The sequence below is a fragment of the Stegodyphus dumicola genome, chromosome 2 (assembly GCF_044657685.1).
Source record: "Stegodyphus dumicola isolate Sdum_Otavi_A_Nest chromosome 2, ASM4465768v1".
NCBI lineage: Eukaryota > Metazoa > Arthropoda > Arachnida > Araneae > Eresidae > Stegodyphus > Stegodyphus dumicola.
This window is the reverse complement of record NC_140769.1, coordinates 69129118-69154917: the sequence shown is the minus strand read 5'-3', so window position 1 is coordinate 69154917 and position 25800 is coordinate 69129118. Positions and strand designations below refer to the sequence as shown.

Here is a 25800-nt window from a genome sequence, read left to right as displayed (position 1 = left end):
TGTCAATCGAATTTTTTTCGTTTTCACTAACCTCTCTGTCACATTCTTCATGTCTTTATCCATTTTTTGCAGCAATTCCACTTTTTGTTTGTTGGACATCGAAACATACTTTCGTTTTGTAGATCCTTTGGAAGTTCCAGCATTGGAAATTCTATTTGACATAATCGAAAGTTCAAGTTTACTTTTATAAAATTGCTCTTACAGTCTGCAAAAAATAATAAGCGGGATCCAATTCGAAGATTAAGAAACAACGCAATCATTAACATTAAGTGAAATAGATAATTAGATAATTTTAGCTTACACCGTCTGTTATACATTAAATGCGCAGACGAAAACATATTCTGCACTTGCGCACACGCATATGCGCAGTAGTCAAGGTCTTACACGCACGCGTAAAACGCGCGGCGCATGCGCAGAAAGTTTTTAGCTTTGAGGTCCGGATTATGGGTGTCCGAATTAACGACTTTTGACTGTATTAAAATATTAGGTTATACTGTTCAGCTATAATGAGTAACTAGAGGACTTTTGAACAGTATTACAGAAGCCAAAATTCAACATAAACAGCTCAGAAAAATATAAGATTAATTACAGATCTTTGAAAATTGCATCTGGATCACATGATGGCATTTAATAACTAGCAATTCTGCACAACAGTAATCCCATCCCTCATACTAAGTATTCTCAAAATCAAATGTCTAGCTATTATGCAATGATTTCTCAGCACAAGAAATGAAAAATGATAGTTCTTCAGCTACTGCAGTTACCATAGAATGAATCTGATCAATGAGACAGTTTCCTCATACATGATTTGAGTATTTTTGTTGAGATCAATCAACATGAAAAATGATTAAAAAACTGACATCAAAAGTACGTAAGCTTGAAAAAAATTACAGATCAGGTAGCAAAAACTATGTAATTTTTTTTAGTAGAAATGAGAAAGTATATTTTAAAAAAATAACCTTCATTTCATCCTTATCTTCAATTATTATCATCTTTAAAAGCAAATTAAGATTTTTAGCCATTTTGCACCTACTAAATTAAAACTTGGGTCTCTCCATAAGGGATGACAATAATAGTCATACTGCAATACATAAACTAATATATGAAAAATTGTACATATTTTGCTGTATTCATTTAGACACTTTACATTTTTAGGATGATAAAGAAAGTGTCCATTTTTCTTTGAACTGAAAAATAAATGTATTTGTTTTGAAATTTTAGTAAATTCAGTTTTGAAAAATTTTGTGCTATGTATAAGATTTAAAGTTTCTGTAAAATAAAGGCAAATAGCACAACCATTCATTCAATTTGTGAGTTCAATGATGCCTTACACTCAAAGCAAATGAGGAAAAAATATGAGTAAGTGCCACAGTTTGAATAAACATACAATTTCTTTTCAAAGTGTAACCTAAGCTATATATTACCTAATATATATATTAAAGCAAACTGAAGGAACAGTTAAAAAAACTGCAAAATTTTGTTGTCAGTAAGGGTAAAAACAGCTTTGACTGCAATAATTTTTACTGTCCTTTATCAACGAAAATCAGACATGAAATGCATAGTTTTAATGCCTAAAAAAATTATATAGAAAATTTAATAGCAAGATTTATCATAGAAACTAGAGAAAAATTATTTCAAATTTTATAAAAATGTTATGATACTTTCTAATTACCCACACCTCCATTGAAAAACTGAGGGAAAAAAAAAAAAAAAAAAAAAGGTACTGTTGAGCCAATGCATCAAGTCACCAAAAAGGTATAGGGATAACAGCAGCACAAAAAATTACAGAACGTTTAAAAAAAAAAAAAAAAAAAAAAAGGTACTGTTGAGCCAATGCATCAAGTCACCAAAAAGGTATAGGGATAACAGCAGCACAAAAAATTACAGAACGTTAAAAAAAAAAAAAAAAAAGCAAGCACTTTATTGGTTTATTTTTTTAATAAATGTAAAAAAAGTTAAGTATCATTGGATGCATTGTTGAAACAGAAGATGTAAAGATATCCACATAACCATTTCTCTCCAAAGTCTGCAACAAATACTTTCTAATAGAGTTAAAGATAATAGAAAGTACCAATTTCACATATCTCATTATTTACATATTGTAAGAGACTGTATACTGTAAAGAAAAAAATACATCAAACCTGATGAGCTAATCGGTGGGTCAGATTGAATTCTAACATTCTCATCATAAGATAGTCTGCTGACATCAAAGCTCTCCTTAACATTAAAAACACTGGATCATCTACATCTAAAGGGTCTGTAGTCTTATTTGCAATGCTAAAAAAAGTGAAACAACTATAAATAAAATTCTTACGTTTAAAAAAAAAAAAAAAAAAAAAAAAATCAATAAAACTATTTCCATAATTCAACTGCACTGCATCTTTATTTCATACTGGCCAACTTATGAAAAATGCATACGTACAAAATGTTGTATATGTAAAGAATCTGATGAGTGATCTGTATTACAATATGCTTTCGTTAAACATAAATACAATAACAGATTTCACAATTTTTGATTAAACATCTGCATAACCTTTATATTTTTAACTGCATAAAATTAGATAAATATAGTAGTGCCTCCATACATATAAAAATGTGATAGTACGTTACAAGAAACAACATGTATAAATGCATTTATATGAAAATATAGATATATAGGTATATGAATTATATGTAAATAGAAACATACATAAATATGGCAACATTTAACTGATAAATTACACACAGTAACATATTACCACTATTAATGCAGCACAAATACTCACAACACTTCCCACAATGCAGCATTTGTACACTATATCATAAATTACTACATGCTATGAAACATCATATATTCACACTGCGTTTCACTTCTCTGTCTTGTACAGGGTTTGTTTCAGAAATAATGCATCAGAATATTTTTTTCAGTGTTTATTAATCGGACTGATAATCACTTAAAAATTTGACCCTCCTGCATCAATACATATTTGGCAGAGAGATTTCCATGCATCGTTAAGTCCTTTGGAAGTTCTCAATGATGCCCTTTAAAAGCTCATCAATGCCAATGTGGTGATGTCTGTGGTATTTAAATGACACCCTTTCAGAGATTTTCTTACCTTAAGAGACAGAAAAAAGTCTGGTGATGCCAAGTTAAAGAATCGTTGTAATGTTGATTTAAGTCAAATAGACGTGCACAACAAAGAGAGTGTGGCTCAGAGTACTGTCATGGTGAAGCATCCATGAATCCTTGGTACATCTGATCCTTTGTTTCAATCCATCTGAGGACTTCTACGTAAAACCTGGCATTGAGGATATGCCCAGATGGTACAAACTTACAACAGACTACCCTTTTAGCACAAAAAAAAAAAAAAAAAAAAGACAATAAGCATGGCTATGATTTTCAATTTGCTCATTCTTGTCCTTTTTTTAATGACAGGACTGTACCATGTGCCATTCAGCACTCTTTTTGTTGCACAGTCATACTTAAAGATCCATATCTCATCACCAGTTATTTCATTGTTAAAAAACTAGGGTCTTCTTCACAACACTGCACAAGTTTTTTACAAACAGCTGTTTTTCTGACTGTTGGTCAGAACTCTCGGAAAGTTTCGCCCACACTTTCTGCATCTGCAATTCTTTGGTCACAATCCAGTGATAGCATTTTTCGAAATGTTTAGTATGCCATCTAACAACCAAACACTCATTCTTCAGCCAGAATTCAGTAACTTGTACCACAATGTCATCAGCACACAATGTTGCAGGGTGTCCAGAGCAGGCTTCATTGGAGATGTTTTGGCTTTCTCTGAACATATTGTGCCACCTGTTCAACTGGGATTTAGTCAGAGTCATCACCAAAGGCCTCTTGAATCATCTGCTGGGGTCTTGCCCAGTTTGACGAGAATTCTGATAGTGTATCGCTACTCTAGGGATTTCTTCATCATGACTTTAACAAACTTCCAAACAGGGAATCACTCTATTGTATTCCCTGATACTCTGAAAGCTGAGCCGACTGTCATACAGTACAGTGTGTTCTCAAAGCCCACTACCACACAACCCACTTAACGGGAATGCTTTCTGATGGATAGTCACGTATGAAAATAATGTGACACATTACCTCTGAGACAAACCTTGTACATATGAAAATAAGAGATTTTGATCACATAACTTAATCTTTAAGAGATGATAGTGCAGTGAGTAACTAAAACTTCACTGTACAGCATCATTGTCAAACAATATACTAGCCAATATGTACATGTAAGATATAATAAAATATGATAGCTGTTTAAAAAAAAAATTATGACCTCAAAATTAATGATTCTAGATTTTTAAACTCTTTTCCTAAATTCATCTGTTCTCCCACATTTGAGATCTTTCTATGTTACGTAACATTTAAATGCAGATACCTATTGTCCAATCAAATTAACTGTAAACGAAAACTTCTCTAACTCGAACTGAAACTATTGACTCCTTCCCTTCTTCCTCTGTGTTACAGCGTTCTCTTTCACTTCCCTGCTGGCAAGATGCTGCTGCTTATTTGTCTAAGATGACGTCGTACTTCAAAATGGAACTTATTGTATTCAATTATGATTGAGAAATATCTTATCTGCAAAAGAATGATTTGATATGCATAAAAAATAACAATTGGGATTCTTCAAGCTCAGTAGTGTTATATGCATCATCATGCTTTTCCACTCAGCTCTACTTTCAGCCACTACGGCCTTCTCAGTCATCTACGTAGACACTTAAAATACATTAATAAGAAAAAAAGGAATGAAATGAAATATCTTAACTATATATTGTTTTATTTGCGATAATTGGTGTAATCATAACAGCTTCATCTATAACAGAATATAAAATATTCATGCAAAAATCCTAATGTGAAATTATCACAATAAAATAACTGATACGCTATTTTGAAAATTTTGCTTTTGAATAATAATTCTTACTGTAATATTAAATTTTTGCTTGTTGTATACGAGTCCAGTGTATAAATTTCTATTGGCAATATCACACCAAAATTTTGATTTGATAAATTCAACTATTGAATCAATTGATCTCAAATTTAAGCTGTTTCAAACATAGAGTTGGTGCTTTTAGTTCTGAATCCAGCATCACAAAATCATTTTCCTTCAACAATCGATCCCCATTTCTAACATTGTTTCATCTTCTTTTAAATTAATTAAGCTTTGAAGCAGTAGCACATCATTTTCAAAACTACACGTGCTCAAATCAAGCAACTGTTAAGGTTCTCTTATTGAATATAAAATATGCTCACATTTCAAGTGTTATCAGCTACATGTGGCTAGTGGTTACTGTATTAGACATGTTTGTATCACATCAAGCAGAAATGACAGGACAATAAAAATTATGATTTTTCGTGACAACAATAAAAATCAATTAAATAATGGTCAAACTTATAAATGCATATTTCAGCTCATGGTTAGGACTGCTCTTGAAAGTCAGTACAGTCAAATACCGAAAATCCGCCGACCTGAAATTTGCGTTGCCTCCCAAAATATAAACATTCAGTTTATAGGTTCCGGAAACTGCAACATGGAGTACGAAATATCGAAGAAAAAATACTTATCGGATAACGACGTCATAATTACCGAATAATAATGAGTCATAACGAAAATACCACATTATTGACATCATGATAAAAGTTTTTTTCCCTCCAATCTGCATCAAGGTAAAAAAGCAGACGATTCACTCAAATCTTCTTTCAAGTTCACAATTCCCGTTGTTGTAATTTCCGAGCTTTGTTATTTCATGAGATTGTTTAGTGCTGCCGTTTTTTTATCCTAATATTTTGTGGATGAATTAAGAATATTTTAAATTTCAGTGCTTTTGAATACAATGACAGATAAGAAACGCACTCATGATTTTACTGCTTGGAATGTTGAAAAACGTAAACACGTTGCACTGATGGTAATGCAAAAAACGGAAATTCTGCAAAAGATGGAGGCAGGTGCTACTCCTCGGTTTATAGCAGAATCGTATGGAATTGCGACACAGACTGTGTATGATATACGGAAAAATAAAGAAAAGCTGTTGAAATTTTACAGCAACAGTGATTCTAACACCAGAATCTGAAACTGGAAATCTTTACAAGAGGCGAAATCAGCAAACCTCGATATTCAGGACTGCTTGCTGAGAGAAAAGGTTAAGCAGATTCATGCTGATTTAAAAACAGATGAGCCTAATGTAAATGAATAATATAATCGATTTATATATGTAATAATAATTTAATGCATATAATAAATTATTTTAATAATGTATATAATAATTTAATTAAATGTATCTAATATGCCTTATTTATTTTGCACTTTTAGTCTGAATATTATGATTTATCTTTTCTGTCCTTAAATCCGCAAAATCCTAAAATCCGCACAACCTCTGGTCCCAAGTTTTGCGGATTTCTGGACTTCTACTGTACTGAGCACATTCAAGCAGCTATGTTTCCCAGTGTTTTACTTTGTACATATTTTTTATAGTTTATAAACTATTCCTCCCTCAGGATTGGTTGACTGGTTGACTCATTGCTATAAAAATCTATACACACACATGAAAAAATGTCTTCAGAATTGAACAAAATTTTATACAGTTGAGTAAAATGTTGAAATAAGAAGTGATTAAAACAAAACGACAATTTATTACAAAAAAAACTACAAATGAATGGAGGTTCTGAGACCCCCATAGGGTCACCTATCGTGTGAATATATGATGCGATATGGGCAGGCAAGCATTAAGGCATAGAGGTCTTGAATGGTGTTCTGCATCATCTCATTCCTCAGCTCCAATAATAAGCATGCCTCTAATTTAGTCAAACTTCTATGCTGTTGATTTTGCAGTCCCACATGACTGCAGATATGCTCAATCAGTGACATATCTGGAGATCATGCAGACCAGTAAAGAGTGGTAATATGAAAAGGCATTTTATGACACTCTTGCTTCGTGTGGATGTGCACTGTCTTATAGAAAAACTGGTGTCATTTCTGCCCAAACAATTAAACCATTGCTGAAAATTAACTGGGTTCCATTCGGTTACAGTCCAATCTCATTGAGCACAACATCATTCCATAGAGACAATGATGGATGTCATTAAGAGCATACACAATGGACACCATGATATCAATCCTTCAGCCAGGTACCTAATGATAGTATGGATAAACATAGGGGCCTGTAATGAAAAGTGCTGCCTGTGCCCAGATGGTAGTCAATGATGCCTGTGTATGTATGCCGGGTGATGTGACTGGGCTCTTGAATATTGATCTGTTAAGAGCACTTGAATCTGCCTATAATGTATGCAAAATCTCTTTCGTCCAATTGTCCCAACACATCTTCACAGTAAAGTCAGAATGGCCTAGATAGCAGGCTATTCTATTCACCACCCAGCTTCCATTATTTTGAAGATTCTTCTCCTTTCAAACTATGAATGATGACCATATTACTTTATATGGTGGTGTAACACATCCCTATTGTAAAAGACGTCTCTTTATAACAGATTAAGTATAGGCAAAATGCTTCTGCATACCTTTTTTATGTGACAGGGGGAACAAAGTTCAATGCCCTTTGGTGGCATTATGCAATGTGGAATCAGATCATATTTTTAATTATTTACATATCTGCTTGACAGATACCTTCATGCTAAGTTTCATACTGAAACTTATTCCTTGCTGTGCAAATATTTATGGCAATGAGTGTAATCAAAGGTTATCTACTTAAAAATGCTTATAAAGAATTTTTTATATGAGACACGATATCAGAGAAAATAGTGGATTTTAAAATCAGTTAATTTCTTTGTAAAAAATTTATTTTTTAAATCTCCCCCACCCTCAGCAATGAAAGAGATACTAGTGCAAGAAAGAAGAAATGCCAGGCCTAAATAAATGGAGGATAACCGAATCAGTGGAACATAATTACAAGATCAGCATCCTCAATAAATACTCCTTAAAGATACATGAAAAAGATTAGTTATCATTTCCTTTTTGGTTTCCTTGACTTTTGGTGAACAGTGGAAAAGAAGAGATAGACTCGATACCAAAGTATTTTAAGCAATAACCGTAGTATTTTAAATAACCGTAATATTTTCACCGTAGTATTTTAAGCAATAACAACAAAATACCAAACTAACTCTTGCGAAAACATGCACACTATTAATCAAACCATTTCATATATACATTCAAAATAATATTATTATTGTTACTATTATTAATAATACTGTTGGCTGTTGTGACCGTCATAATCGGTATAGTGGTTAGCAATACTGGCTGCCACATTGGACTTTGTTTTAAATCTCAAAAAAGGTATGTGGATATTTGTAATTGTGTAGCATCTGTTCAGCTTGGGGTACTTAAAATATTGGCCAGGCAAGAGTCCTTTTGAGGTTTGGTGATATGAAAAAAAAAGAGTTTGTAGATTCTTGAATCTGACTCCTGGCATGATCTCCATAAGAACTGGAAAAAACTGTACAGATAGTTCACTGATTCAATACCTGTATGGCCAATAATGAAATTCTGGTGTCTGCCTACTTGTTGCATGAGAATTGAAGGGCTTGCAGCAAGAAGGGCCCAGCTCCCCTTTGGTAGATTTTGTGTTCATGGGTCTTTTTTATTTCAAAAAATTGTTCTTTGCATTTGAGTAGCCGTAAAAAATCATTTTTTCTAGCACTTTTCATGAGGATAAACATTTAAAACGTAAATTAAAACGTAAATTTAAAAGTAAAAAAAAAAAAAAAAATACTGGAAAATTATTTTAAGCTTACGAAAATTAAAAAATGTAGAGCTGAGCCCTTCTTGTTGCAAGCCCTTCAATTCTAAATTGAAGCTTGCATAGGATGATGTTTGATCTGGTTTATATTTCTTTTATTTTGAATAATTCTCATGGATGGATGAAGCATGAGATTTATATTTTAATATACACTCTGTTGCAAAAAAATATATGGACCGAGAAAAAATTAAACCATAGCTACGAAACTTTGCAGAAGTTTGAGTAGATAAACAGAACACCAGAGACGAACCCCACCATGGTACCGAGCCTTCCGGGAATTGCGTCTGTACTCCGAAGACCATCCAGGGGGCACGAGCCCCACTGGTCTAACCTGGGCTTCCACGAAGCATGGGTCCAACGAACGCTATGACGAATTTGAATAAACAAATGATCAAAAACTAGGTGAAAACAGTGCTTTATTTACAAGTAGCAATGGAAAGAATTAGAAAATCAGTAGGTGGTAAAACCACCCTCAACAGCTGCAAGCCAATACTCAGTTGGCTATGGAATCTGTTGTGAAAAATCAATAGGTGTTAAAGCCATCCTTAACAGCTGCACAAGCCAATACTCGGTTGGCCATGGAATCTGTTACTTTGCCAATGTCCCTCTGTGGTAGACTGTGCCCCAAATGGAGCAAATGGTCAGTGATCAAAAACATTGTTGGGAAAGGTCGAGCTGTGTGTGGCTGAGTGTTTTGCTGGAACCTGGACGACCAGCATATGTAGTATGATCAGCTGCAAAATGTCATCAACTTATATGTTGTGTCTTTATTGCACAGCCATTGCACAAGACACCGTATTTAATTCACAACACACTTTATTTACATACAAACACATCCTCATTCGCATACATGTGTAAAACTCCAAGACCAACATTCCAAGTCTCATTTCTGGTTTTCAGTTGCTTTGTGCGCCTAGTTTTAAGTTCGGTTACGATTATTTGAAACACTAAAGTATCTGAAGTAGTCAGAGTACCTTGTAGCATGTCTAATGGTGAACAGCTACCCCACCTGATCACTCCCCAGACTGTCACACCCTGTGTTCTGCTGGGTAAAAAATGGTGCACTGGACCACTCAGCTCTCTGTCTCCAGACATGTATGTGGTAGTCATCAGTACTGAGAGAAAAGCATGATTCGTTGCTGAAGATCACATTTCTCCAACTGGATACTATCCAGCTTGAGCAAGAGTGGCAATTTGCAAGACAACACTTATAGTAGAGTGCCAATGGCAAGTATCATAATGGATGTCAAGATCCGAGTCCAGTACTACCTAGTCTTCTGCGAATCATATTCCTGGATATCCAGGGATCCTTGCGAGTTGGCAAGTGACACTGAATTGATGGTAGCATAACTGTTAGTATGGATGTGGCAGCTCTTCTAACTGTATAATCATATCACACACTAGTGGCCCAGGGATGTCCCAAACCACTATGGCAGGCTGACTATATCTTCGCTGAGCCACTGGTTCCAATAACAGAAAACGACCATATTGCTTCAACCAACACCCTGGCTGATTTGCCTGTTCCGCCAACTGACCTCTTTTAGCCCTATGATGTGATCCCTTTTCAAGTCTGACAACTGTTTGTAAACCCTCTAGAATGTCTTAAAGGTGTGGTGTAGTGGCTGAAACCGCTATGCAAACCCTGTGTTGTGACATCAGGTTGAAAGCAAAACACAGCATAATAAAATTTATTGAATGCTAAAAAAATGGCTACATACAATTCTGCAGAGAAAAACCTATCTATTTCAAAAGTCAAATTCTATCCCTTTTACGTGCGAGAGCAATTCTTGGCTCTTGAACTTGCGGTTTTAACATTGCCAACGATTTAATTATTTTAATAAAGACTATTTTAACAACTATTGAAAACGTATTTGTAAGTTAAAAAATAATAATTTTCAGCTTATTCTCAAGAGACATCCTTGTCCATATTAATCTTCAGTCTCTTCTTCTTTTATGTGACCTTATCACAACTCCTCCCCTCATAAAGAAAATTTTCTTGACTATGGAAAGAAAAATTCTAAATACATTTCACTGCTTTCAAAACACAAGTGGTAACCATTTAAGTGATAATAGAGAAGCCAGTTATATTACCCTGCACTTATTTCTAGATATCATAACTGCACAAATACAACAAAAATAATTTAAACTACTCTTAATGTGTGCCTTATACAAAGCATATTCCTCAAATTTTACACAATGCTAATACTTAAGATAAAACATTTAATTCTAACAATTTTTTTGAAAATGAAACACACAATGCAAACAATTTTGAATTTACACAAATATAATTCCGAAACTCTACAAAAATCATTTTTCAAACAACAGTTTACAGAACAAAAAGGATTGGCTCCTCCATATACTTTATATGCTAAAGTTCCTGCTGTCCATAGATCTGATCTCGAATAATCAATCACTGAGACAGGACACTCTTCATCATTTACAACTATGTTTGGATGAGGTCCCAATTTCTTTTTCCTGACTTTATGATTTGTCAGTTCATCCAAAGAAAACTCACCAATGGCTGGTAATGTCTCCTTATACATTGCACGCCATATAGCATATGCATTTGATTCAGCATTATAACTGAACATCATTTTTACCGCAAGGTTATTTGGAAGCAATTTCTCAGAAGAAAACGTCTTGATAGAAGTGGGTTTTTCGAATATCGAATTCTGCAGATCTTGTGTTCCTGCAGTATGCGATATAATAAATTTTGTTTGGTGTTGAACATTATCATGAGTTTCTGTAGCTTGTGCTTCCGAGAATTCTGCTGGCAAAACATCCGCAAGGATAGACCTTTCTTCTAAACAGTTGTCTGCAATTTTAATTGCCTCCTCCGTATTACTGGTTAACTTCCTTTCTTCCGAATGCTCATTATTGACAGCCCTTTCACTTTCTATCTCTTTCTTTTCTTCCGATCTGGAATCCAAGTCTTTTGCACTTGCTCTCTCTAAACTCCTGCGCGCATGCGCCTGACTACGAGTCTCCACAGCATTTAAGAGAACCGGTCGTTCCCTAATTTCCTCAATCAACTGTGCAGTTTTATTCCCTAACAAACAGTACTCTTTATCTAACTCTACCGGAGTAACCGCTGCCTTTGTGGTGACCACACCAAAATCACCTTCAATGGTGACTTTCGCCAAAGGTAAACATTTACACTGTGTCCAAAGGCACCGTATGGGTGAAACACATTTACAAACAAAAGGTAAACATTTACACTCTGTGTCCAAAACTGTATGGGTGAAACACAGTTTCCCCTAATAAGTCACTAGTATTAATCCAAGTACTATTACACAGATCTATACCAGCTCCAGTATCTCTCAGATATTCTCTCTCTATCCCATTAATTACTGCTTTCTTGAAATATGGCTCAAAACCTTTTCCTAAACTCTCCGTTCCTAGATTATTCACCAGATTAGACTTATTCTTTTCCAGCGATGGACAGTTAGGTCGGATAAGTCCGTCCTTTCCACATTGGTAACACCTTATTTTCCGCTGTTTTTTGAAACCTGCTTCATTGAAAACTTGCCTTTTTTTAGAAGCCTCCACTTTTCTATGCTCCTCTGATTTAATTCTTTGATGACCACTACTTTTCTGATTATAACTACAGTTAGAATTTATATACCGTTCTCTATCTTTCTCAAATGGTTTCTTTAACCCCGCTCTCTGTTCTAACTTCCTCATTTCTCTTCGCAAAGCCTCATACTTGTCGCATTTCTCTGCTAAAATGGAAGCTGTTTTAAATTCTTCCCAATTGTCTAAGTAGTGCTCTCTTATTTCTAGAGGGGCTCGCTGCTTAATTTGCTCAGTGAGCATAAGTTCCTTAAGACTTTAAAAATCTTGAACTTCTACTGAATTCAACCAATTCTCTAAATACACTCTCAATTCATACACTAAATCCACCCAAAACATTCAGTTTTTTCTAGAATGTTATTCAAATTTTGTTTTTAGTGCCCAAGAACTAAGCTTAAATCTCTGCATGAATAATTTCTTAACATGCTGATAATCATCCCCTTTATCCGCTGGTTCTTTCACTATTAACTAGGCTACATTGTAAGGTAATAAAGGAATTAATTGCGAGACCCAATCAATCTCATTAACGTTCTCGTTTTGATCTTGTTTCTCAAATAGCATAAAGAATAATGAAATACCTATATTACTCTTTTTAAAACGTGGTACTAGATCTTTCAAATTAACCTTTTTTTCGCTAGATTGTTCAACTTTCGAAACCGTGGAAGCTAGGCTATTAGTCTGAACCACATTCATCAGTTTTAACCTTTCCAATTCAAAAACTCGCTCCCTTTCCCGTTCCGCTCTTTCTTGTTCACGTTCCCGTTCTGCTCTCTCTTGTTCACGTTCCCTCTCTGCTCTCTCTTGCTCGGCTATTTCTTTTGCTTTTCTCTGCTCAGCCGCAGCCCAAATTCTTGCCGCGTATTCTTTCGCAGCTTCTTCTTCATAGTCCTCGGCATTTAGAATAGCCTGCCTAATTTCTAATTTCTCTTACTCTATTTGCCTAAGACACATTTGTTTCAAACTCCTCCGCTAACTCCAATAGCAGAGCTTTAGTAAATAAACTCATACACTCACCCATTATGGAAAATTAAAGAAAAATAACTTACCCCAAAAAACAATAACACAAAAACAACAACAGGTCTATCTCTCCAAAACTGAATAATTCCCTAACAATTCTGAAGACAAATTGCCTTACAGCACTTAATGATAATACCTATGCCTGCAAACAAAGCATATATAAAAAAATGCTAATTACGAGGCAACTTTTTCCTGCTCTATATCCAAAATAAGCCTAGTCTCGAATAACTGGCATAACCTCTCCAAAATCACAAAAATGGTACTCACCAATTTTGAAGACGCCTTCGATTGACTCTCCTGGCACTACTTGGATATTCTTCCGGGAAATTTCACTATTTTGTCCCACTAGATCATGCTTCCTCCGGCGTTCCCTTCTGACACACTGTCACTTGTCACTGAAGAAGCTTCACCATGCGAACTGTCCTTGCACGCAAAATTAGATCGTTCTTGAAGAGAAGAAAGTCTTGACTGTTCACAGTCGAAAAAGTCCGTTTCTAAATTTACTCTCAGGAACAATCCCTAAAAGCTGCCACCAACTTTTAATTTTTACTGCTGTGGTGTAGTGGCTGAAACCGCTATGCAAACCCTGGGTTGTGACATCAGGTTGAAAACAAAACACAGCATAAAAAAATTTATTAAATGCTAAAAAAATGGCTATATACAATTCTGCAGAGAAAAACCTATCTATTTCAAAAATCAAATTCTATCCATTTTACGTGTGAGAGCAATTCGTGGCTCTCGAGCTTGCGTTTTTAACATTGCCAATGATTTAATTATTTTAATAAATACTATTTTAACAACTATTGAAAACGTGTTTATAAGTTAAAAAATAATAATTTTCAGCTTATTCTCACGAGACATCCTTGTCCATATTAATCTTCAGTCTCTTCTTCTTTTATGTGACCTTATCACAAAGGCCTCTTTTGTTACAATGCCGTGCATCCAAGCCATCAGCACAGTTATAAATGCTCATAACTTGCAGTACCTGCTCTCTTACATTCTACCAGCTGCATACTTCACCCACACTCTGTATCACTCCACAATGATGATTGGTGCTGCAAGCGTAATCATTTACACAACTTGCCAAACTGCATTTGCATGCCACTTTTCATAGTTGTGGCTCAGTTTTTCATGGCATATATGTTTTTGCAACAGAGTATATATTTAATGTTTTATAAATAGTACTAAAATGTTTGAATTTTAGTTTTTAAAAATTCACAGTTTTTAAATGTTCTCCATAAACAGTGAGTACAAAGGAAATAAAATTGTAGTTTAGAACAGATTGGTCACTTTTGACTGCATGAGAATGATAAATATTTATCACAGAAACAGGATATTAATTTCAAAAAGGGGACTCTGTGATTCTTCAAAATAAAGTTCTTATAAACAAGTATTGCATCCAAGCTAGTGATTTTAGCTACATTTATAATATCTCTTCAACTAGTAGAATTCTATCGTTCTAATAGTACATTCTAAAATAATTTTGTACAAGAGATTTTAATAATAGAGGTCTGTGAAATTGTAACGTGTGCAATTCTTAATACTACACTTGCACTACAAAATAAAAGAATTTAATTATGTTGATAGAATCCTAAACAGAGAAATAAGGAATGAAAGCTTACAATTTTGAGTATCAGTACTATTTACATAAATACATTTTTTTCTTATTGTCTGCTAACACACAGTCAACAAGGTTCCAACATATAATAATAATAATAAAGTTTTGCAAAGTAAGATTTTATTTAAAACTAATAAAATATTTAATGAACTAAACAAAAAAAACTTATTACATAGTTTAATGGGAACAAGAGATTAAATAATTTGCTTTTTCCCATCATTTATAAAGAAAATGTCTTTTACTTTTGACAACACATTATTACATTTTACCTAGGCACTCATCACTCATGATATTAAATGTTAGATAAATTTTGTTAAAAAAAATTAATTTCTTTTTCTTATTAAGCTATATAAATTAGCCTTTTTTTTTTTAGTCCATTAGCTATTTTATATGCTTTAAATAAAAAATCATTTGTGAAATCTTTTCTTACAATTTTCATTTCCTTTTTTTTCAGGCTCAGTGGTACTTTATCAATCAAATTATCTTTTTTAAAGATAAATTTTCCTCTACTAAATAATCAGTCTTTTACTTCCAACAATTCTCTTTGCCACATTGTATTGTCATTCCCAAATAAAATGTATACAACATTTGATCTTGCTAGCTTATCAGCATAATAAAAGTCTGTAACAAGTATAAAATAAATCATATATCACAATTCTTTATTTTGCTTAATCCTTAGTGATTACCGTATTTGCTGACGTACAAGATGCACCAGCCTGTAAGGCATCCCCCCTTTTTTATACGCAATTTTGAAGGATAAAACTTTATTACTGATCATTATAATGAATATGTATTTTAAATATAAACTAATACAAAGTAATACTTTTGGAAAATACCCAAGCTGTCTAGGAAAGAATACCTTTTAATCTTCTTCGTCAAAATCCAGGCACTCATCTCCAGAGCTAAATGAAAAGTCACTTAAAATTTCACATACTTAAAAATCGTTCACAAAAATTGAAAAGTTTAATTGAACTCAGCTGTGATCATCGATGACAGCGCATATGCAGTCACTGAACTCTACGTAACTGTAATATTCCCTCACTCTGCAAGGAAACAAGAAAAAAAAAAAAAAAAAAAAAAAAAAAAAACATAGCTCCGAATAGAGAAAACTTCCAGAAACAAATATAATCAAAAACTGAGTATCGACGTATAAGACGCACCCTGTTTTTCAGACCTATTTTCAAAGAAAAAAAGTGCGTCTCATACGCCCGCAAATACGGTAATTTATAATTTTTGTAATATAAATTATTAATCAAACTGATATAACCCATTTCTACTACAGTAATTTATTTAACAAAGAACTTTGAATAGGATAAATCCATTATATAAATCAGATAATCAACAACACTGACAATCAGTTTTTTTATGACACAATCTCCACAGAATACTGAAGTCTCTGGAATTAAGGGTAGTCATCCTTAAGAGGGGGTTCGTATTTTAAATTAAAAATAACAATAAATAAAAGGAAATAATCAATGCATACAAACATCACAAAAATGAATGTTTTGTCTATGCAAAAGCAAAGGTGAGCTTATTGTCTAATTATTATATTCATCTACATTACATGAAGAGACAGAAAAATACATCAATAATAAAATCTTGTTAAATAAAAGTGAAGTAAGGTCAAAACGCAGTTCAAATCACATTAAAAAATACTTCTACTAAAAGAAAGCTTATTTCTCAGAGTTATTGAATATAAAAGAAGGGGGAAATTACCTGTAAAATACATTAATAAGATCAGTCATATCAATGAGCTGTTCATTAATCCTACTGCTTAAACTAAGTGCTGTGGCAGCAATAAGCTACAAAAATTCAAAAAGTAAACAGTTAACAGGTTGTTATTACTACTCAGTTTTAAGATCATTCAAGCAAAATTCACATTTATATATCTTCAGTTGGGGTTTCCAAGGAGGTTGGTGTTGATCCCATTGAGTCATTGAAATTTTAAAGATGATATCAAAGTCAATGATAATCAAGCAGTTGATAGCCGAATATACACAAGCAGTATAATGAAGGTCTTAATGATTACAAAAAATTAAGATTGTAAAATTGATAATTTTTTGTTTCTTGTTATAAAGCTACATCATGTACTAAAGAAGAAATTTTATAAAATAAATATAAAGGAAAAATGCAAAAATATTGTTTAATATATTTTAAAAATCAATACTACTTTACTGAAATATATACATTTCTTAATGCAAGAAGATGAAACATTAAAAAAATAAAAAGCAGGAACACAAAAAAATACAACCCCCAGAAAAATACCAAGCATACAAAACTTCCTCAGGAGATATACTGTTATATATACAAGCTGCTTTTAAAATTTAAAAAGATGATTTTGATGTTCGCTTTCAAGACATTGAAAATTAGAAGGTGCTAGCATGGCACAAAGAACCATTGAGCTGTGATATATTTGAATTGATATTTTGATGCAAGGAAAGATGATTGGTTTGAAAGATGTTCAAGCATAAATCTTATTCAAACTACATGTGTACACTATATTTTGGAAGTTAAGCTGTCCAAGACAAATATTTTTCCAAAATAAAAGATGTACAACATTATTGACTTTTCTGTCTTCTTACCTTGTAGAAGCAGGCTTTAGTCAAGTCAAAAACTTATGACAGAAAACAAGGAACAAGTTAAGAATTTTTTAGTGGGGTGGTTCAAGAATGTTAAGCAATATTCTGCGAAGCCAACAATTAAACATTTGCATCAATTCATCAAGTGCTGCCATCACGTTAATTAAAATCAAACTTCCGTGCAATTATAATCTGTGATTTTGTTTCTAGAAATTTGTTTATATTTGCAAAATTAAAAATAATAATACAAAAATAATAAAAAAAACTGCATCTAATAAACCATCCTTTTTCAAAACTTTTCTTCTAATTAGCTCAAATTGGCATTAGCACAGAAGGGATATTAGTCTCGAAAAAACATTTAGAAGCACTTTAACTGTCTGAATCGCACTTTTCAAATTGTTGCTCCTAATTACCACCCTGTATTATATTTGACGAAATTATATAATGAAGAATCTACATGTATGTATATAAATTTCTCTCAATGTGAGAAAACTACTTTATGTAGAGTCATCAAATTTTGAATAACATAGTCTTCCACCCAAATGGGCACCCAGAAGCCTGAATTTGGAACTTGTTTTATTGCCTATTTCATATTTTGTAAAACTTTAATGAATTTTTGATTAAAAACTCAACAATTTCAATGCAAGCAGTGGCAACACTGTAGGGAATAAAACATTTTTATCTCCAGCGCATGAGGCTATATATTGGAAATTCTAAAAATATGCTGTTTTCAAATATTTTAACACACAAATTAACACAATATTTTTAACACATATTTACAGGTATGCCAAATGCCCTCGAAATGTGTATCTTCCTGTAAATGAAAAAATGCCCATTTGGGTATAATATAAAATCTGAAAGCTTTCAGATATTTCTTATTAATTTTTTTAATTTTATACCGGGCTTCAGAATTTCTCTAATTGTTACCTTTAAGTTATTTATATCATGATTATTTTGTACATTGTATATTATAAAAAAAGTTCAATAAAGTTGAAGAAAACGATTCTTTTAAAAGGGGTTGATGCCAAGAAAAAGGTTGGAAATATCTGGTCCAAACTCAGACAATTCAATAACAAGTGACAAAATTTCTTTTTTCCATAATCAAAGGTTTGTACCAAAACTGAATCAAACTAGCTGATCAATGCTTTTTTGACACTCACATTTGCTTGCTTTATATTTGTCTCACATTCTGATAATTCCCACAGTAGTTCAAACTATGCAACATATTTTTGAAATATTTCACCATTATTATCCCAGCTTGTAATTATTCATATTTTATACTATGTATATTATTAGGTATTTAAATTTGCGTGCCATTTAGAAGTATTCCTCTCATAACGTTCTCCCCTCAACACACAAAAATATCACAGAATTTATAATTTTCATTAATTCTTGAAATATTATTTTAGTAACTTGAATTACTAATAATTGCAAAATTGTCTCAGGTGAAAGGAAGAATTTCATGCTTCTAATTTTAAGGTTCATGTTATCTGAACTCAATGCAATTAAAATTAATTAAAATAGCCTCACTCGAAAGGTAAGCAATTTGTAGATGTGGATTCAGAAACAATTCAAACCGTAATGGTAAGAACTCCATTGTTACCATGTTTGAGCTCGGAAGCATTGATTCTTGTGTGCTTTGAGTGAAAAATCGATTGTTTTCTAGTTTTTGCATGGAAACCAGAGTATATAATTAGTTGTGCAGAAATTTGGCCCCCTCTTTGTTTGTGGGTGCTCTAGCACATAATAGGAAAAAAAATGTGTTTTTGTGACATGTTTTCTTCTATATGTTAATAGGTTGCTCCTACTAACAGGCTAGATCATAGTGAAATGATTAAAAAGTTGGCTAGTGTTTAGGTATTGGTGAAATGACATTTGCCTACTGGAGAAGGAAAAAGGAGGAAATTGAAAAACGGCTGCCTCTCGTGCATATGCGACTGGTGATAACACCACAAAGACCAGAAAAACAATAAAAGATAGCAATTATGAACAGACATCAGAAGCGCTGTTTTTATGGTTTCAGCGGATATTATAGAAAGCAATACACTGATTGGTCGGATATTTCAAGTTTAGACTTTTACCAGCATTGCAAGATAGTGAAGGGAATTCACCGCCAGCATAGGTTGGTTTGATCATTGGAAAGAATATTATGGTATGCGATAATTGAGGGAACATTTTAAGATGCAGTGACTTACTTTATTAAAAAAATTCAGAACAAACTGGGCCCACAGCAAATTTATAGCTGCAATAAAATGGGTCTGAATTAAACGATTTTACTAAGGAAAACTTTAGCATTAAAACAAAACAATCAGCTCATGGCTACAAATGAAGTTAAAAAAAAAAGATGATGGTTGATGGTTTTGTCTGGCAATAACAAGCTTAAGCTTTTACTGATAGGAAAGAAAAAAAAAATACAGTTAAAAGTATGGAGGTTGAAAACCTTCAGTGATAATCAGATAGACCACTTTTAGATACATGAAAAAATTTGGTATTCACATATTAACACAACCATCTTGGGGCAATTTAGTGACTTTTTACAGATGAAGTTACTTATCGGGTACAGTTGATGGTTTCCACGGCTTTTCTTTTTCTTTTTAAGAAAGAGTCCCAAACTATTGATATTTATAAGAAGTCAGTCAGTCATACTTTAGCAATTTAAATTACAAATTTAAATTTTAAATAAAGATTACATAATACTTTAAAAAAATAAACACTTATATTTTTACTGAAATCTTTCTGTATTTTTTTTTTTTTTCATACATACATAATGATCTATTTTTGCTTTAAAAAACATCAGAGAATTGAGGGCACTCAGGTTCATGCAAACCTCGGCTATCTAGAAAATGTATTTTCTTGTTGTTCCCTTTAGAAAATTTTCAGCAAAACACTGTATTCCTGAAGAAATTTTACTGCAGTTTCTTCTATTGCTCACAAATTCCACAAACTCATATTTTAAAACTAAGTTAAAAGCAAAAAATATCATGGTTTGTTTATAAAAAACCATTGCAACTTGGAATACAACAGATAAGAATGTATATGGAAATGCTGGCATTGCTTGATTGTTACAAGCATGGTTGCTGGAAGAATGGTTATGCGCATCATTGCCAGAGTTTGGCACATTCTGAAGATTTGGTGACTTTGACCAAGGTGGTTGTTTTAACACATAAGTACTGAAAATTTTCTTTCTAGAGCAAACAAGGTTGAATTTCTTCTACTGAATGTTATTTCAGTTTAGCAGCCCATGGTTCAGGACATTAGACAGTCTTAAATGACAACAAAAGCTGGTATTCCTGAAAAGGATTATTCTAGAATTTGAAATATAGTACAAGGCTGATATGCGATATGATATATCTGTCCATTGATATATGGAATGCTGTCTTCTAAGCCCATTGAGAAACACACAAAGTCCATTAAATATAAAATTGCTGCAATGCAAGAAAAAACAAGAATGATCTCAATCCTAGTATAGACTAAGACTTGGTGTAAGAACTTTATCGAAGAAACCACGGGCCCTCTTCAAGATTTTCTGAGTGGAGATGAGAATCTACAATCATGTATGAAAGAATATCTGATGAAGAAATTTTCAAGCATTCAGCATGAGTACTCAGAGGAAGAATGTTTACAAATCATTCCAAAATATATACTTAAGAAAGCCAACAAGACTAGATTTTATTTCTTTTCACCTTTAAGCAGATATGCTTGCCAGCATTAACTCATGGAATGACAACATTTACTGAAATGTAGTTACAAAGAAAATAAAAATCAAAGAAATCTCAATTTTTCTCATCATGATCATAAATAAATTAATGCTGTCATAATGAATAAAAATTCTGACATGACACAGCTGATATATATAAAAAAAACAAGAATTAATGTATTAATGCACATTTTAAAATTAAAATTTGGGAATATTATGTGATTACACACACACAGACACACACAAAAAACAAAACAAAAAAATATCTGCATTATATAATAAAAATTTTCTTACGTTAGTGTCATATTTAGTTTCACCAGCACATGTTATAAAATGGTGGAACAAAATTAAAGCTCTTGTCCTAGTTTCCATGCTGCAGCTCAGTTTTACAGCTGAAATAAGCAAATATTTATAAGAATAAACATGCATTCAGTTAGCTCATGCAAGACATGAAGTAAAGTGAACTGACATGTGATTTACAGAATAAAATAAACTGGCAAAATAATGTTACAATGAAAAGCTTATGGAATGGATATTATTCCCTTATTTGAGAGTTCTCTTTAATTTCGCACCTTCAGTTACTAATTAAAACTGGATGTACATGCATTGATGATACGCCCAAAAATTAATAATTTTGCTTTTTCTTCTTTAAAGTGAAATTATGATCTAGGTGGGCATTAGGCTTTTAAATGCCCAATGAAATCACTATGTCCAATTTCTGCTGCTCATTCATTGACTTCAAAAATTTGCTGCTGCTAAATTCTACATCCCAATGCACAGGCTTTGGCAGATTCCTGCTTAGATTATAAATTTGTTTTATAGTAACTAGATGTTCAGAAAAATACTGAAGCATAAAAAATATGCTTAAAGTTTCTGTACGTCAACCCTTTTTTATATAAAAAGTAATTTATTTATTTTTCTGTTCATTAAAACTGTTTCCATATCATTTCACATTAGAATTCCCAAAATGCCTATGTTTATGAATGACATGTTATAATGCTGGATATAAAAACAATGAGAATATAGTAGAGTTGTCGAGTTCATTCCACAGCGTGGGAAAAAAAAAACCACCTGGAAGAAATAGCAACTTTAGTGGAAGAAAGAAATTTTTTAAACATATTTCATGTCTATATCAATTTATATATACGTATTTGTAATGTATGTATGTATTTTTGTATATCTATTATGAGATCTCTTTCCCATCTGTGAAGTTAGAGAGATTCTGAAACTGAATTCCAGTTATTATCAGTAAAAAACAAAAACAGCAGCATTACTCGGAAAACTTTAAAAATAAAATTAAATTATGAAACTGAATCTATGTGATTATATAAGCAATGTAATGAAATAGGACATTTTTTCATACAGCATGCAATGACCTATTTTTAAATGTTGATAATGAATGGATAAATTCATAAATGGAAAAAAATTGCTCTAATCCTGCAGAACTTTAATCTCAACTACATTACACAATTTATGTAAAATTTCAGAAATGACACATTCATTTCCACCATACAAGATTTTATATACTGAATAATGTTAAATTTTAGGGCTAAGATGTCACAGACATCTTGGGATACCTGTGGCCGCCAGATGTGGCGATATTTTATGTTGGATGGTTTAGTTGAGATTTTGTTTGTATGGAAACTCTTTCTACCTGGAACCTTTTGTGGGAAATGTGATTTTATTTTGCCGTGGTGATTTTTTTTGGTTACATGTTGAATAATGGCATATAATACCATAAAGGAAATTGTAGAGAGATATCAGCCACATGTTTTATAGTATATTCAAGCTACATTTAGTTCAAGAAGATATGTTGTTGAAGTTATTAATGAAGCATTTGTTCATGGATGTTTTCATGCTGACAGAAGTGTATTTTTGCAGTTTTTATGCAATACAGGATTTTTGAAGCCAAACTTGACATGTAAGAAGTGTGGCTCTGATATGAAGATTTGGAAGAAAAATTGTGTTTCTGATGCATTTGTGTGGATTTTCATAAAAACTGTTGAGGGTAAAGAACGTGTTTCTGAACGAAGTTTGAGTTTTGGATTCTGGTATTCCTGCAGTAAGTTGACTTTAGAGGAAATTTTTATTATAACGTTTGAAATTTTGAATTGTAGAAAGATGTCTGATATAGTTAAGACATGGCATTTTGGTTCATGCTTTGTCTGATTGGTGTAGTTTTATTAATGAAAGTATATTGGATTATATATATGATATATCTGTCGTTACAAGTTTTTGTTTGAAATTCATATTTGCTTTTTTGGGAAACTATTTTGAATGGTAAGTGAATTTGTTTTAATTTTGTAGAGTTATTTTAATTGTTGCACTGCTTTAATTCTGTGCTGTTAATTTTTTAATTAATTTGTGTTGAAATTTATTGTTGTTATTTTAGTTTTAATGGCTCTAGCGTAGAACTGGGTGCCTCTATTATTGGCAACAATTTTTTTTTCAATTTTGGTGATGAAACCCTATTTCTGGTTACCATGATAACTTGGTTTTAGCTTTCTGATTTTTCAAGTGAAAATAGATTGATGTGTACATGAACAAAGTCAAGACAGTGCGAAGTTTGTGTAATTCTTTGACTTCTTATTTTGTTTTTGTGTAATGGCCATCTTGAAATTGTGCCTTCCTGGCGAAAAAAAAAAAAAAAAAAAAAAAGAGGCACCCAATTGTAAACTTTTACTGTTTAAATTTGTTGTCAAGCATTTTTGGTGGGAAACTTCATGCTTTTACTTATCTAATTTTTTTTTAGGACTTTTAGCATAAACCATGAGCAAAATCATCGTTTTCACACATGTGAAAACAGTGTATTTTCAGAAATTTTAGGCTTTAAGTTTGAAATGTAAACAAAAAATTTAGATAAGTAAAATCGTGGAGTTTCTCACCAAAAATGTTTGGCAAGAAATTTTTCACGAACCCGATCCGTATATGACAGCTGTTCCAATTTTAGAAATGGTGTACTCTAAGCAAGCTTAGAAAGTTTCTACCACGAGGCAGCACATCAATTGGAAGAATTTTTTAAAACTTATATAACAGTAATTTATTTATATTAACAGTAATATATTTATATTTTATTCATATAAAACACTATTATATTTAAATATTTTCATGATGTGTATAATTAATCAATTTAAATATTTTCATTATATTAGGTTCAACTGTATATGTACAATAACTTTTTTTTTTTTTTTTTTTTTTTTTCTTTTTGTAACGAGTTACCTGTTATATGTTTTTGTACTTGGCATGAGATCTGTTCTTACATCTGAGTTTGGATGGACATTTGAACTAAATTTCAATTCCTTATAGCTATGAAGATAGAAAATTAACACATTTATTAAAAAAGACCAGAAAACAAAACTGAATTAATTGTTAAAAACTGGTATCTACATACTCATTAACAAAATATATAATATACTGTATATAAATAAGAATTCTACCACATTTTCCACTACATTTTTTAGGGAGCATAATTTAATTACACTGCATTTAATTGCAAATTATCAAACATTTATTTTCAAATAATATAAAAATGTTATTTAGCAAATTTATCACATTTAGCAGCTCTATGTTTACTTCTGCCAGTTTCTTCCCTTTCCAATTTCTTCCACTGTTATGGAAGAAACCTAACACTGGTTTATACAATGACTATTTTCATTTGAGATATTCAGCAAAATTCATGTTATATTGTAACACCCATAAACATAAATATATATATTATACAGAAATGTTCTTAAAATAATGAATTACAGTGAAAATCGATTAACTCGAAACTGAGGGGACCGCAATATTTTTTCGAGATAAAAGAATTTTGTGTTAAAGGATATTGAAAAAAAAAAAAAAAAACATATATTCAACAAAATTAAGTTCATTAGAGTACATTTGTTTACACAGATATGTATACAGTCAAAAGTCGTTAATTCGGACACCCATAATCCGGAATTATCTATAATCCGGACATCAAAGCTACAAACTTTCTGCGCTTGCGTAGCGTTGACACATGCCTGTAAGACCTTTACGGCTGCTCATATGCGTGTGCGCATGTGCATAACGTGTTTAATGTATAACGGACGGTATAAGCTCAAATTATCTATTTCAGTTAATGTTGTTCCTTAATTTTCGAATTGGATCCGGCTTATTATTTTTTGCAGACTGTTAGAGCAATTTTATAAAAGTAAGCTTGAACTTTCGATTATGTCAAATAGAATTTCCGATGCTGGAGCTCCCAAAGGATCTACAAAACGAAAGTATGTTTTGATGTCCATCAAACAAAAAGTGGAATTGCTGCAAAAAATGGATAAAGGCATATCCTTTATTTCTCTAACCATTCCAAAATCTGTTTATCAATTTCACGCTGCTCTGCGGCAGGAGGGGGGGGGACGCCACGACGCGCAATGAATTGGAAGTTGATCTGTCAACACTATCCTTATCTTCAGGGCAGATGTGTTTATTTTATTTGGCTCATAATTCCTTAATAAATGTAGTATTTCATCTCGATGTACTCCGTCTTTGATATGACTTAAATCAAATTCCCCGTCATTATAATTCGTTTCCGGTAGTGAAGAAAGTGA

General features: G+C 32.4%; 1 protein-coding gene across 3 annotated transcripts in view; it reads right to left on the bottom strand.

Moving 5' to 3' along the window:
• koko (cyclin Q) overlaps positions 1-25800 on the bottom strand; it is a 38921-nt gene that overhangs the window by 7371 nt on the left and 5750 nt on the right. For 2 of the 3 annotated variants that reach the window (XM_035361327.2, XM_085810760.1), the window contains exons 2-4: positions 21527-21624; positions 16673-16758; positions 2142-2277 (exon numbers count right to left, since the gene is read on the bottom strand). In XM_035361327.2, coding sequence (XP_035217218.2) covers positions 2142-2277; positions 16673-16758; positions 21527-21624 — 320 coding nt within the window. Of the gene's footprint in view, positions 1-2141; positions 2278-16672; positions 16759-21526; positions 21625-24451; positions 24539-25800 lie in introns of all 3 variants that reach the window. The other variant, XM_035361328.2, reaches the window with a different exon arrangement.